The following is a 14,087-nucleotide window of genomic DNA, read 5'->3' on the forward strand; positions in this document are numbered from 1 at the left end:
CCCCTCTGGTTCCTGGTTGAGAATTATTCCAGGGGATCCTCCTGTAGGGCATGGAGTCTCACTTTTACTCGTCTGACCTCCTCCTGGTGTCATTTCCCCTCTCCCAGGACAGAAGTCCCTGGGTCCCTTCTTGACAGAAGTGGGGATGCCCAGACGGCAACTGAAGGTGATGGGGTATGCGAGATGGGTGGAGAAGGGGCTGGCGGGGCTTAGGGTGGTGTTGGGTTAGGGGCAATGAGTTCTCTCTCCCTCAGGCTCCTCTGAAGAAGTTCCCCCTGGGGAGCCTCCTGAACCAAGGCCCTGAGCTGGAGGAGGAAGTCCCAGATCCTGAGGAGCTCGACTGGTGGTCCAAGTACTACGCATCGCTGCAGGAGCTCCAGGGCCAGGTGGGGGCGGGGGCGGGGCCCAGGCCGCAGCTGGAGGCTGAGGCTGGTCAAGGCCAAGAAGGAGCTCAGGAACTGTGGGGCTCCACAGTTTTCAGAGCTCTTCATTAGACAAATCTTCTCATCTTTGTAACAGTTCTGGAGGCTGACAATTACTAATTCTATTATCTATAGTGGCGCTGTCAGAAATATGTGAGCCACATATGTCACTGGAACTTTTGAGGTAGCCAAATTAAAAAAAAAAAAAAAAAGAGGTGAAATTGATCTTTTTTTTTTTTTTTTTTAAAGATTTTATTTATTTTATTTGACAGAGAGAGAGAGATCACAAGTAGGCAGAGAGGCAGGCAGAGAGAGAGAGGGAAGCAGGCTCCCTGCTGAGCAGACAGCCAGATACGGGGCTCGATCCCAGGACACTGAGTTCATTCATGACCTGAGCCGAAGGCAGTGGCTTAATCCACTGAGCCGCCCAGGTGCCCCGAAATTGATCTTAATAATAGATTTTGTTTAATATGTCTAAAATATCATTTCAACAAGGAACTGTTATACAAAATTACTAAGGGGATATTTGACATTCTTATTTTATACTAAAAAGTTTTAAAATCTGGTGTGTGTGTTACACATACGGCACATCTCAGTTCAGGTGCTCTCCAGGCGCACGCGGCTGGAGGTTACTGTCTGGGCAGCGCAGGACGAGGCAAACCGATTTGAAAATGCAAGTGGTTCACACAGATAGATCTTGAACTGAGATTTCCCAATTCTGTGTCCTGGAAAAGGGGTGGATTAAGGAGGTAAAGGGAAGGGAAGAATCTCCGACTTGCCCTTTGATTTCAGACCAACTTCGAGGAGGATGAGCTGGATGATCCTGGGGAGTCAGGTAGGAGATTTGACTTTCTTGCTCCTGCTCTGTCTGTCTCCCTCCCTCCTCTGACACCAGCATTTTAAACTGCGGCATTCGTGCTATTCCCAGATGGGGTCCACCTCATATCTGTGGCTGGGGAGGCCCGAGACCAGGGTCAGGGTGAGGCTGAAGTCCAAGGCTCCGCCGTATCCCAGAAGAAAGCAGTCCCCACCCTGAAGGTGAGTGGGTGTCCGGGAGAGAAAATTGTGCTGGGATTCGGGCCATTGACCTGACACCGAGGCCCTTGCCCTTCAGATCTACAGTGGCACCCTGGAGGAAGAGTTTAACCACTTTGAAGACTGGCTGAATGTGTTTCCCCTGTACCGAGGACAAGGGGGCCAGGATGGAGATGGAGAGCAGGAAGGGTCCGGACATCCTGTGGGCAAGTTCAAGGTATGTTTGGGGAAAGCAGCGGCCAAGGAGTACAGATGGGATGCGGAGGAAAGACTCTTTTCCCAGGGACTCTTCTGTCTCCCCTCAATCCAGGGCTCCTTCCTTATTTACCCTGAATCAGACGCAGTGTCATTCTCCGAGCCCCAGATCTCCCGAGGAGTCCCACAGAACCGGCCCATCAAGCTCCTGGTCCGAGTGTACGTGGTAAAGGTGAGCATCCTTCACCCAGCATGCCTCCGACTCCAGCAAGGGTAATGTGTGGGAAAGCTCCAGACTGCAGGAGTTGGAGGGAAACTCAAGGGTCAGAGTCCACCTCTTTCAGTTTTGGGGGAATCTTAGGCACACGTGAAGAGACTCCCCAGTGTTAAAGAGCTTGCTTTTGGCACAACCCAGATTTAGAACTTAGGTCTTCTAACTCCTTTTTCGTAGTTCTAGAACCTTAGTTCATAGCACGGCGAGTATAACTCCAAGAAGAATGCAGCTCTGAATCTCAGGTTTCACAGTGGCTTGTCATCCAGTTCCTTTGTACAGGTCCTTGCCTGGCTGTGGTTTTCATACAGCATTCAGTGGGGCCCTGAAGTTTCCTGGAAGGCATCTCAGGGGATGAGAGGAATGAGTGGGTTGCTTTGCCCCCTTCGATCCCAACCCCAGAAGAGATTCTGTGCTTTTATCTGCTTTAAATATAAGGATTCTGAGGAAGATGGAAATTAATGTTCTGTGGTATATCCTAGTGCATAATTCGATAGGAGGAGTTGTTTTAATCTGCTTCTAGCAGTAGCACAGACTAGATGGTCTGAAATAGCTTTCCGATGTAATACATCTAGAACCGCTGGATAGACAATCTTAAATGAATGCTAATCTCATAAGAATGGGCAATTGAACGGAAAAATAAGAATTCCCAATGGGCGTAGGAGGAAGAGGTAGTAGTAATCCTAATTCCTGAAGTGCAAGTTGTCTTGAGAGGTTTATCCATGTCTGGACCCTGAGCCTTGGGTTCTAACAGCCTATCAAAGATGGGAGCCACAACCAAGACCCTTGCGTGAAGCATGACCCTCCCCAGGAAGGGCTCTGCTCTTAGTGAAAGGTGGGCCAGAGGAAATCTACCTGCTAGGAAAGGAGCCTGTTAGGGAAGTGGTCTGTTTCAGTTTCTGCTCCAACTGGGAGAAATAGAAAACAATGTCTTCCCCAAGAAATGTATGATCTTACACAGTTCTAAAGGGCAGAAATCCTAAATAGGTTCTACTGGACTATATCAAGGTGTTTGCAGGGGTGCATTCCTTCTAGATACTCTTGGGAGAATCGTTCCTTTGCCTTTTCAAGTTCCTGGGGGCTGCCTGTGTATCTTGGCTCATGGCTTCCTCCTCCATCTTCAGAGCCAGCAGCATAGCAATTTCAAATCTTTCTCCCACTGGTCCATCTTCCCCTTCCACTCATAAGGAAGGACATATGTGGTTACATTGGGTTACCTGGATAAACTAGAATAATATCATGATTTAAAAAAAATTTTTTTTGTATTTTTATTTAACTGTTTAGCAGATAATTTACATATCTCCCCACCCTTTCCTTTAAGTTAGTGTGACAGTTTTCCACAATGAACAACTTAAAGAGAAGCTTTGGTGGAGAATGGAATGTTAATCTCATGATTCTTTTTTTTTTTTTTTTTAAAGATTTTATTTATTTATTTGAGAGAGAGACAGTGAAAGAGAGCATGAGCGAGGAGAAGTCAGAAAGAGAAGCAGACTCCTCGTGGAGCTGGGAGCCCGATGCAGGACTCGATCCTGGGACTCCAGGATCATGACCTGAGTGGAAGGCAGTCGTCCAGCCGAGCCACCCGGGCGTCCCAAATCTCATGATTCTTAACCACAACTGCGAAGTCCCCATTGCCCTGTCAGTAGCATATCCACAGTGGGTCAGGGGATTCAAAGGTGGACATCTTTGGTGGCAGGGGCACTCTGTTCTACCTGCCACAGAATGTAAATTGCTATAATGGCTTTGGAGAACAACTTGGCAATATTTAGGAGAAGGGAAGATTTTCATTTCATTATACTTCTAGATATGATCCCAGGCAAATTATTACATACATGTACAAGGAAAAAGAAGAATTGCTCATTCTAGGGCACCTGGGTGGTTCAGTTGATTAACCGACTACCTTTGGCTCAGGTCATGATCCTGGAGTCCCGGGATTGAGTCCTACATTGGGCTCCTTGCTCGGCAGAGAGTCCGCTTCTCCCTCTGACCCTTCCCCTTCTCATGCTCTCTCTTTTTCTCTCTCTCAAATTAAAAAACAAACAAACAAAAAAAGAATTGCTCATTCTAGAATTATTTGTAACAAAAAAATGTTTTTAAAGATTTTATTTGAGGCACCTGGGTGGCTTAGTGGGTTAAGCCTCTATCTTCGGCTGGGGTCGTGGTCTCAGGGTCCTGGGATTGAGCCCTGCATTGGGCTCTCTGCTTGGCAGTGAGCCTGCTTCCCCCCACTCTCTGTGTGCCTCTCTGCCTACTTGTGGTCGCTCTCTCTCTCTCTCTCTCTCTGTGTCAAATAAATAAATCTTTGAAAAATAAACGATTTTATTTATTTATTTATTTATTTATTTGAGAGAGAGAGAGATACACAGAGAGAGAGCACGGGAAGTGGGAGGGGCAGAGGGAGAAGCAGATTCTCCCCTGAGCAGGGAGCCAGATATGGGACTCGATCCCAGGATTCTGGGGTCATGACCCTAGCCAAAGGCAGGTGCTTAACCGACTGAGCCACCCAGGCACCCCATAACAAAAATTTTTTTTAGAAATTGCCTCAAGTGGGGCACCTGGGTGACTCAGTGGGTTAAAGCCTCTGCCTTCGGCTCAGGTCATGATCCCAGGGTCCTGGGATCGAGCCCCACTTTGGGCTCTCTGCTCAGCAGGGAACCTGCTTCCTCTTCTCTCTCTGCCTGCCTCTCTGCCTACTTGTGATCTGTCTCTGTCAAATAAATAAATAAAATCTTAAAAAAAAAAAAAAAGGAGGGCGCCTGGGTGGCTCAGTGGGTTGAGCCGCTGCCTTCGGCTCAGGTCATGATCCCAGGGTCCTAGGATCGAGTCCCGAATCGGGCTCTCTGCTCAGCAGGGAGCCTGCTTCCTCCTCTCTCTCTGTCTGCCTCTCTGTCTACTTGTAATCTCTGTCTGTCAAATAAACAAATAAAATCTTAAAAAAAAAAAAAAAGGAAATGACTTCAAGTGTTAATGTTCCTAAATAGGAGAGAGAATGAGGCATACAACAGATACTACAGTTCAGTTGAACAAAGTATAGCAACATGTATCAACAAGAATAAATCTACCCCCCGCAAAAAGAACAAATCTCCCAACATAAATCTGTGGGTTCTTTTGTTTGTTTGTTTTTATGGTTTTTTTTGTTTGTTTTTAAAGATTTTATTTATTTATTTGACAGAGATACAACGAGAGAGGGAACATAAGCAGGGGGAGTGGGAGAGGGCGAAGCAAACTCCCCGCTGAACAAGGAGCCCGACATGGGGCTCCATCCCAGGATCCCGGGGTCATAACCCAAGCCAAAGGTAGACAATGACTGAGCCCCACAGGTGCCCGTTTTTTTTTTTTTTTTTTTTTTTTTTTTTTTTTTATTTGACACAGAGAGAGGAGAGTACAAGCAGGGGGAGTGGCAGGCAGAGGGAAGAGGGAGGGTGAGAAGCAGGCTCCCTGTTCAGCAGGGAGCCTGACATGGGGCTGAATTCCAGGAGGGGTCATGACCTGAGCTGAAGGCAGGTGCTTAACCATCTGAGCCACCCAGGCGTCCCCAATTTGTGTGTGTGTGTGTGTGTGTGTGTGTGTGTTTAAGACTTTATTTGTCAGAGAGAGACAGCACAAGGAGGGAGAGCTGCGAGCCAAGGGAGAAGCAGGCTCCCCACTGAGCAAGGAGCCTGATGCAGGGCTCGATCCCAGCACCCTGGGATCATGACCTGACCTAAAGATAGATGCTTGGTAGAAGCAACCCATGCGTCCCTCCCAACATAAATTTGGATGAAGTCATGCATGGAGCTAGAGAGTATAATGCTAAGTGAAACCAGTAAGAGAAGGACAAATGCTATGTAATTTCACTCATATGTGGAATTTAAGGAACAAAACAAAGGAGCAAAGGTAAATGAACTCTTAAGTATAGGGGTGGGGGAGGGTGAAACAGGTGAAGGTGATTAAGGAGTGCACTTATCGTGATGAGCACCAGGTAATGTAGGGGATTGTTGAATCACTATATTATATACCTGAAACTAATAGAATGTTGTATGTTAACTAGCTGGAATTAAAAACTTACAGGGGTGCCTGGGTGGCTTAGTGGGTTAAGCCTCTGCCTTTGGCTCAGGTCATGATCCCAGGGTCCTGGGATCGAGCCCCATGTCTGCTCAGCAGAGGGCCTGCTTCCCCCTCTCTCTCTCTGCCTACTTGTGATCTCTCTCTCTCTCTGTCAAATAAATAAAATTAAAATAAAAACTTATAAAGATTAAGTTTGGGAGAAGTAACCAAACTGGGATGACTCCCAGTTTGTGGAAGTTGACACCAACAGAGCCTTTCCCTTTCTTTTCCTAAAAATCGTCCAAAACCAAAGGGCACACCAAAACCCCAGCTTCTGATTTTGGTGAAATCAGGAGAACACTCTGACTGCAAACGAACAGGAAGCCTGGAGGAGCTCTCCAGAGCCTCGTGGTTGAAGTTGTATGTTTGAGGAAGGGGGTGAGGACGTCACTCCATGGAGCTTGGGGTCAGCAGTGTCTGTGTCTCAGAGGGGGGGAAGGGCACACCTGAAGGGTTAAAGCTGAAAGCTAATACTGAATAAATCTAAAAAAACCTCTTTAAATGCAGTGCTGAACCTCCCAAGAAAATATGTGGTTTTAGAGGGAAAAAAAAAGGAGGAACTGTTTTAAAATCATGTAGCCAGGATTTTGTTCTTATCCATGGATGGGGAGGTCAACAGATCAGGAGGTGATTGCCTTTGAAAGATAGTTTGTTGTTTTTCTTCTCAAGAGGGGGCAGGCTGGGCTGTGCAGGGCCACTCAGGGAAGTCCAAAGGAAAAAGCAAGGGCTGGGCGCCTGCGAGGCTCAGTGGGTTAAGCCTCTGCCTTCGGCTCAGGTCATGATCTCAGGGTCCTGGGATTGAGCCCCACCCACATAGGGCTCGCTGCTCAGCAGGGTGCCTGCTTCCTCCTCTTTCTCTCTGCCTGCCTCTCTGCCTACTTGTGATCTCTGTCAAATAAATAAATAAAATCTTTAAAAAAAAAAAAAAAAAAAAAGGAAGAAGAAAACGCAAGGGCCAGAGCCTCTGTTGTGGTTTCTGCAGGAAAAGCAAGGCAAGGCAGAGTGAGCAGGCTTAGGATTGGTTAGTGTGAATAATTCCAGCAGGTTCTTGGGTACAGGGGCTGTCTCACGGTCTCTAATGGTCTGGTGCCTGGCTCTGGGTGATTAGGGCAGAGGAACTTACTTCCTGGAGTAGGAGAGCCCGATGGGGGAGACAGTTCAGAGCATGGGCTCTGGACTGGTTGGTTTCCATATGAAAGGTGCCTTGGGCAGTGAGCTGTCATACACAAGGTGAACTAGCACAGGCAAAGGTGCTCAACATGGCTCGTCATCAGAGAAATGCACATTAAAACCACAGTGAGTGGCCACTTTGCATACAGTAGAATGGTTAAAATTAAAAAGACTGACAATACCAAGTATTGCTAAGGATGTGGAGCAATTGGAATGCTCATACACAGCAGACAGCAGTGTAAAAAATACTAAAAATGGGCGCCTGGGTAGCTCAGTCAGTTGGTCATCTGCCGACAGCCTGGGTCATGATCTTGGGGTCTTGGGATAGAGTCCCGCAACGTCCTTGCTTGGTGGGGAGCCTGCTTCTCCCTCTCCCTCTGCCTGTTGCTCCCCTGCTTATGCTTGCTCTCTCTGTCAAATGAATAAATAAAACCTTTTAAAAAAACCCACTAAAAATATATTGCGTATATAATTATACTTCAGTAATTTATGTTTTGTATTTATTAAATTATGTAGTTATCAAGACAGAAAAGTAAGTTTAATACGTGAAGTTAAAAAAACATGCAAAATGGTGCCATATATTGCTTAGGGATATGTGCACATGCGGTAGAAGTATTTTCACTTTTGTGTGTGTGTGTGAGTCCTAAACCCCAAAGTGTCCTGGCTACTTCAGGGATGAAAAGAGAATTAAATCAGATAAGGAGATTCCATTTGTTGGTAGCATTTTCTTTATTAAGCTGGGTACTCATGTGCTCATTGATTTATTCTTTTATAAAATATCTTTATCATTATAAAAGATAAAAGTGAATAATATAGGAAGTTATGATTTGAATAGTAAAGCCCTATACATCTTTCCACATATCTTCTGTTTCATTATATTTTTTATTGTATCTATTTGTATGTCTTAACATTTCATAATGAACTTAAAAGTCACCTTGTCCAGCCTCTCTGTTAATTCTTCATGGTGGGAGATGTCTCCTCGGTAACCCGCTGCTTACACTTAATCTGAGATTTCATTCAGCAAGGGTAACGCTGGGTTATGACAGTGACACTTTTCTCAGCCCCACTCTATTCTGTCCCCCTAGGCTACCAACCTGGCTCCTGCAGACCCCAATGGCAAGGCAGACCCTTACGTGGTGGTGAGTGCTGGACGGGAGCGGCAGGACACCAAGGAACGCTACATCCCCAAGCAGCTGAATCCCATCTTTGGAGAGTGAGGCTGGGCCCTGGGTGTGGGAATGGGAGCACCTTTACCATCTGACCGCGTGGCCCCAGGGCTCCCACTCAGGCAGCTGCCGTGGTGATGGTGAGGGAATGGATAGAGGCTGATGAGACCCCCGGAGCCCCTGCCCCCACAAGACCACCTCCTAGGGCATGGAGGTGTCTTCAGCTGTTCTCCCTCCTGGCCAGGGTCCTGGAGCTCAGCGTTTCTCTCCCTGCTGAGCCAGAGCTGACTGTGGCTGTGTTTGATCATGACCTCGTGGGTTCTGACGACCTCATCGGGGAGACCCACATTGACCTGGAAAACCGATTCTATAGCCACCACAGGGCCAACTGTGGTCTGGCCTCCCAGTATGACGTGTGAGTCCTATAGACCCTCAGGAGCCTTTCTGAGTCTGACCAAAGACATTCAAATTTACATTCCCATTGGTGTCCAGATCCTTTGATTTCATTGAAGGGGACCGCCCCATGACCAAGACCTTATAGTGTAGTGGGTCAAGGCCTGGGGTTAGGATTTGGGATCTTATAACTATTAAGTCACTTGATCTCTCTGAGTCTCTGCTTCCTCAGCTGCAAAATGGAGGTAATATCAGTATCCCCTCCATTGAAGCATGTGGCATACATCTTTGATTTTCATGGCTACCATTAGTGAGGACTAATCTGTCTTGCATTAGAGTTATAAATCTGGATCCCGTGTCTTCAGGGGTCCCCATCCCTGCTCCTGTGCCCAACTGTGTCCATATGCTGACCCCAACGGAGGCATTTTTCCCTCTCTGCCCACAGGGACGGGTACAATGCCTGGCGTGATGCATTCCGGCCTTCGCAGATCCTGGCGGGGCTCTGCCAACGCTGTGGCCTTCCGGGCCCTGAATACCGAGCCGGGGCTGTCAAGGTGGGCAGCAAAGTCTTTCTGACACCGCCTGAGACCCTGCCTCCAGGTACCAGCCCCTCTCTGATGGACAACCCAAGGAAACAAGATTGTTAACAAGGTACAGGGCACCCCTGGGGCCACTCTAATGTGTGCCCAAAAGAGCCTGCCTCCTTCTGCAAGCAGAGGAAGTGAGTTTGGCTGAGTCAGGATGAGGTTCTTGGATGGCAGGGAGCAAATGGTCTTTGTGGGTGAGCATGATCTTCAAAGAGCCCTCAGGAAGCCCTTTCCCCATGACCTTTACCTGGGCACGACCTTTATCTGGGCACGACCACAGCTAATCAAGCTTCCAGAACATTGGGTGGCCCATAGAGGATCCCATATGACAAAACATGGCTGCAGAATTGAGCTCATGCCTCATAACTGGCTGGTGGTCTGTCCCTAAACGAGAGTCTTCTCAAAGCCATGGCCCATCCCATCCCACTGGCCCTCCACTGCTGGTGTTTCACTGGCGGAAGTGGTTGGAGAAGCATCTTCCCACTTTCTGAGCCTCGTGGACTTGCCCTCCCAGCCCATGGGCTTTGTCCCAAATAGCAGCTGCCTCAGCTTTGCACCTCTGCTGAGGACTGGGGGAGGAAGGCAGCAACGTTGGGAGCTGCGCAGAACCCAAGCTTGCGCACCTGCAGCTCCCAAGCTTGCGCACCTGTTGTTGCAGGTAGAGGGGGCCCCAAGGTGGCAAGTGAGGTCCCCGAGGAGGCACAGGCATTGCTGGTGCTGCGGCGCTGGCAAGAGATGCCGGAGCTTGGGATCCAGCTGGTGCCTGAGCACGTGGAAACTCGGCCCCTCTACCATCCCCGCAGCCCAGGGCTGCTGCAGGTGAGGGAGGGTTCAGAACCCCAGAACTCCCACCTGCACCTGGACCTTGGGCCTTCCCCAAGACCTTTACCTGGGCACGACCCAGCCACTTCTGATTTGGCTCCTGATCCTTGTCCCCAGCATTCCCACTCCAGTCTTAGACCCCCATCCGGGACTCCATACCTCCACCCCCGACTTTGTTCCTTCAGGATCCCCCCCCGCCCCACCCCGGGCCACCAAGGCTAAGAGCTGGCACTCCCAATCTGACCTCAACCACAGGTCCCTGGGATCTGGACCTTGGGAACACCAGATCTTACTTTTGATCTCAACCTTCCACTCCAAGGCCTGATCCTTAACCCAACCTCTGCACTGGAAGCCCCTCTTTCGGACTCTACCTTCATCCTTACCTCCACCCCCACCCCACCGCAGCCAGGGATCTACAGGACTGGCCCTCTTGACCCCAGCTCTTCTCTCCTTTGGCTGTTGCTGGAGGAGGGGTCTTCAGTGGAACCCCTCAGCCTGGTCCTGTGTTCCCAGGGATCCCTTCACATGTGGATTGATATCTTTCCGCGGGATGTGCCTGCCCCACCCCCAGTTGACATCAAGCCTCGACAGCCAATCAGGTGAGCGCCCCGACCCCTCCTCCCCTGGGCAGGCGCACGGGGACTGCCCGCTGCCGCAGACTGCCAGTGAAACAGGCAGAGGCTGCTGACCCACGCTTTTCTGTTGGGCGAGTCATTAAATACCCTTCCTTCTCATAAGCCATTGTGAGTAGGGAGCTGTCACTTGAAACCAAAAGAGTTTAAATGCCAATAAACCCTTTTCCGAGTTGAGCTCATCAGAGTGGAATTTGGTGTAGGGGGATGTGCTTCAGATGTTGTCCACAATCTGTCACTTTCTACCTCTGGGCTCTGCTTTCGTTGCTGTCACTCTCGAGGAGGCTTCTGCAGTCTGGGGGCGAGGTGGCTGCTAACAGTGCCAGGCTTACATCTTGCCAACTCAACTCCTTGAGCAGAAAAATAAACGTTGTCTTTACCAGGCCAAGCAAAAGTCTCAGGGCTGACTCTCCTCTATCAGCTTGCTTCAAATGCTGGTCCCTTAACCAACCCCTTAACCCACCCGCGTGGTTGGGGGGCTGGCCTCCGCCACCTCTGGAGCCTGGGAGAGGTGGGTCTTCCCCACTAGAATCACACAGACTGACAGTGTGGGGATATCCAGGAAAAACCCTGGCAGCCAAGGACAGGGCTATTTGGGGTAGTACAGGAAAGCTGGAGCCCCTCCTTCTGCCTCTCAGGGGTCGCAAGCCCTCATCCCCGCTGTCTCTCTCCCCCTCCCACTTGTGTCTGCAGACTGGCTCTCTCTCCTCTGCACCCTAGAACTGCAGCTTGCATGTCAGCCTGCTGCTGCTGCCTCCAGCTCTGTATCTGAGGTTATAGTCAACCTTGTCATGGCCATGGCCGAGGTCCTTCCTGCTTCCTGCAGCCCCTCTCAGGAACCCCTCAAGAGTCTTAAAACTCTCTTCCAATACATTTCCCAGCTATGAGCTCAGAGTCATCATCTGGAACACGGAAGATGTGGTTTTGGATGATGTGAACCCGCTCACTGGAGAGTTGTCCAGTGACATCTATGTGAAAAGGTGAGTCTGCGGGCACCCAGGCCCATGGCTGCGGACTAAGCGGAGATTGCAGTCAGGGGCTGGGGGCTTGGGCCTTGGGCTCACCCAGAGCCCTGTCCCCTAGGCCCATGAGGGGTGTGGGGAGCTGGGGAAGCGGCTGGCCTGGTGTGGGGTGGGGAGGCCAGCTGGGGGAGAGCGGGTCTCTGGGTTGGGTCTCTGCGCTGGGGTCCAGCCCTCCGCCTGCCCCTCTCCCCTGCGTGTAGCTGGGTGAAGGGGCTGGAGCACGATAAGCAGGAGACAGACGTTCACTTCAACTCCCTGACTGGGGAGGGGAATTTCAACTGGCGCTTTGTATTCCGCTTCGACTACCTGCCCACGGAGCGGGAGGTGAGCGTTCGGCGCCGGCCTGGACCCTTCGCCCTGGAAGAAGCCGAGTTCCGGCAGCCGGCGGTGCTGGTCCTGCAAGTCTGGGACTATGACCGCATCTCCGCCAATGACTTCCTTGGTACGGCTTCGCCTTCCTCCTGCCTCACCCCAAGGCCCCCATTTCTGCGCTTGTTGCCTCTGCTCCCCGTCTCTCGGTTCCCTACTCTAACCTAGCCCTGGATGCTGGGTTTCAGACCCTAGGTCACTATTCTTGGCTTTCTGGCCTCCTTACTGAACTTAGCCCAGAGCACAGACCTCTATTCCCACCCTATAATGTCCCCAATCCAAGGTCACTTTGAACTCGGACGCCATGGTCCCTGCTTTGGCAGTCCGGTTCCATCCTTGGCTCTGTTTGGCCGGGCTCTGACAAGCTGCTGCCACGAAAGCCGTGCTGTGTGGCCCGCTGCTGTGGCCTGAGCATCACCCAGGAGCTTCTGAGCCCCAAGGCACAGTCCTGCTGTGTGTGGGGGTTGCTAGACAGACCTTGATCTCTGGCCTAACCCCAGAGCTCCGGACTTACAGGATCCCTGGAGCTGCAGCTGCCAGACATGGTGCGGGGGGCCCGGGGCCCCGAGCTCTGCTCCGTGAGGCTGGCCCGCGACGGGGCCGGGCCGAGGTGCAACCTCTTCCGCTGCCGCCGCCTGCGGGGCTGGTGGCCTGTGGTGAAGCTGCGGGAGCCGGAGGATGAGGAACGGGAGCAGCGGGAGGCTCCAGGCGGCAAGAAGAGGCAGAGGAAGAAGAGGAAGGGCCGGCCGGAGGATTTAGCTTTCACGGACCCCGGAGGCCACGTCCACGTGCTCACGGTGGGTGAGGCAGACTCCTGACTGCGGGCTGCGGCGGCAGACTGCTGACTGTGGGGGGGCGGGGGCGGGGCAGGAGGGGCGGGCCTAAGCCCACCTCCGAGCCTGGCCTCTGTTTCCCCTTTCTTTAGGGGAAGGTGGAGGCAGAGTTTGAGCTGCTGACCGTGGAGGAGGCGGAGAAGCGGCCGGTGGGGAAGGGGCGGAAGGAGCCTGAGCCCTTGGACAAGCCCAAGTGAGGGGGAGGCGGAGCTCAAGCGGGGCAGGAGGGGCGGGAGGGGGGCAGGGGCTTTCTGGGCATTCTGACATCCCCTTTTCCCCCGCCCCCACAGCCGCCCGAAAACTTCCTTCAACTGGTTTGTGAACCCACTTAAGACTTTCGTCTTCTTCATCTGGCGCCGGTACTGGCGCATCCTGGTGCTGCTGCTGCTGCTGGCCCTGGTCACCGTCTTCCTCCTCCTGGTCTTCTACACCATGCCCGGCCAGATCAGCCAGGTCATCTTCCGGCCCCTCCACCAGCCCTGACCCCCACTGACCCTGCATACTCTTCCTGAATCTCCAGCCCCTCAAATCCTCCTGGGGAGTTCTCACCGACAGGAGCTGTTGGGAGTCCACTGCTTTCCTTGAATAAACTTGGCTGTGCCTCCCCTCTGATGCCTGAACTTAGGGTGTACATAATACAAGGGCAGAAAACAAACTGTCCCCGGGTGACAGGTGCTGGGGAGTCACCCAGGGGTGTGAGGCTGCTCAGAGGAAGAATGGGACCTGGCAGGAAGTTCAAGGCCAAGAGCCCTGGCCACCGAGCTATCATGCCTTCTGAGCGGCCCACCTGTTGCTCTTGCTCCGACAATGACATCCCTTTCACTTAACCTGCTTATGGCTTCTACCATTCTGTGACAGCTAAGCACTTACCTACTTCTGATATGCTGAGAGTAAGCATATCAGCACACTTCTGGTTGCAAATAATAGAAATCGCAACCCAAACTGGCTGAAGCAAAAAGGCATTTTGGGGAACTGGCACGGTTGTGATTCCCAGGGCTTAGCCGGCAGCCTGTCCCAGGGGTCAGAAGATGTCACTAGGACCGGTTCTCTGCCTGTGGGCTCAGTTGTCCTCTGGGGGCTAGGT

The 14,087-nt window shown here is 51.3% G+C and overlaps 1 protein-coding gene across 5 annotated transcripts in view; it reads left to right on the top strand.

Annotated features, from left to right (window-relative positions):
• The window catches only part of LOC131807756 (fer-1-like protein 4), a 34,881-nt gene extending 21,266 nt beyond the window's left edge, over positions 1 to 13,615 (top strand). For 2 of the 5 annotated variants that reach the window (XM_059133385.1, XM_059133388.1), the window contains 16 exons: positions 108 to 166; positions 255 to 386; positions 1,215 to 1,257; positions 1,351 to 1,460; positions 1,537 to 1,674; positions 1,768 to 1,884; positions 8,265 to 8,392; positions 8,590 to 8,760; positions 9,184 to 9,338; positions 9,984 to 10,144; positions 10,661 to 10,746; positions 11,661 to 11,759; positions 12,002 to 12,243; positions 12,687 to 12,967; positions 13,096 to 13,196; positions 13,294 to 13,615. In XM_059133385.1, coding sequence (XP_058989368.1) covers positions 108 to 166; positions 255 to 386; positions 1,215 to 1,257; positions 1,351 to 1,460; positions 1,537 to 1,674; positions 1,768 to 1,884; positions 8,265 to 8,392; positions 8,590 to 8,760; positions 9,184 to 9,338; positions 9,984 to 10,144; positions 10,661 to 10,746; positions 11,661 to 11,759; positions 12,002 to 12,243; positions 12,687 to 12,967; positions 13,096 to 13,196; positions 13,294 to 13,486 — 2,216 coding nt within the window. In that variant the 3' untranslated portion in view covers positions 13,487 to 13,615. Of the gene's footprint in view, positions 1 to 107; positions 167 to 254; positions 387 to 1,214; positions 1,258 to 1,350; positions 1,461 to 1,536; positions 1,675 to 1,767; positions 1,885 to 8,264; positions 8,393 to 8,589; positions 8,761 to 9,183; positions 9,390 to 9,983; positions 10,145 to 10,660; positions 10,747 to 11,660; positions 11,760 to 12,001; positions 12,244 to 12,686; positions 12,968 to 13,095; positions 13,197 to 13,293 lie in introns of those variants that run through there. The other 3 variants (XM_059133386.1, XM_059133387.1, XM_059133389.1) reach the window with 3 other exon arrangements.
• Positions 13,616 to 14,087: the final 472 nt, after the last annotated feature.

Source organism: Mustela lutreola, chromosome 9, assembly GCF_030435805.1.
Source record: "Mustela lutreola isolate mMusLut2 chromosome 9, mMusLut2.pri, whole genome shotgun sequence".
Classification (NCBI taxonomy): domain Eukaryota; kingdom Metazoa; phylum Chordata; class Mammalia; order Carnivora; family Mustelidae; genus Mustela; species Mustela lutreola.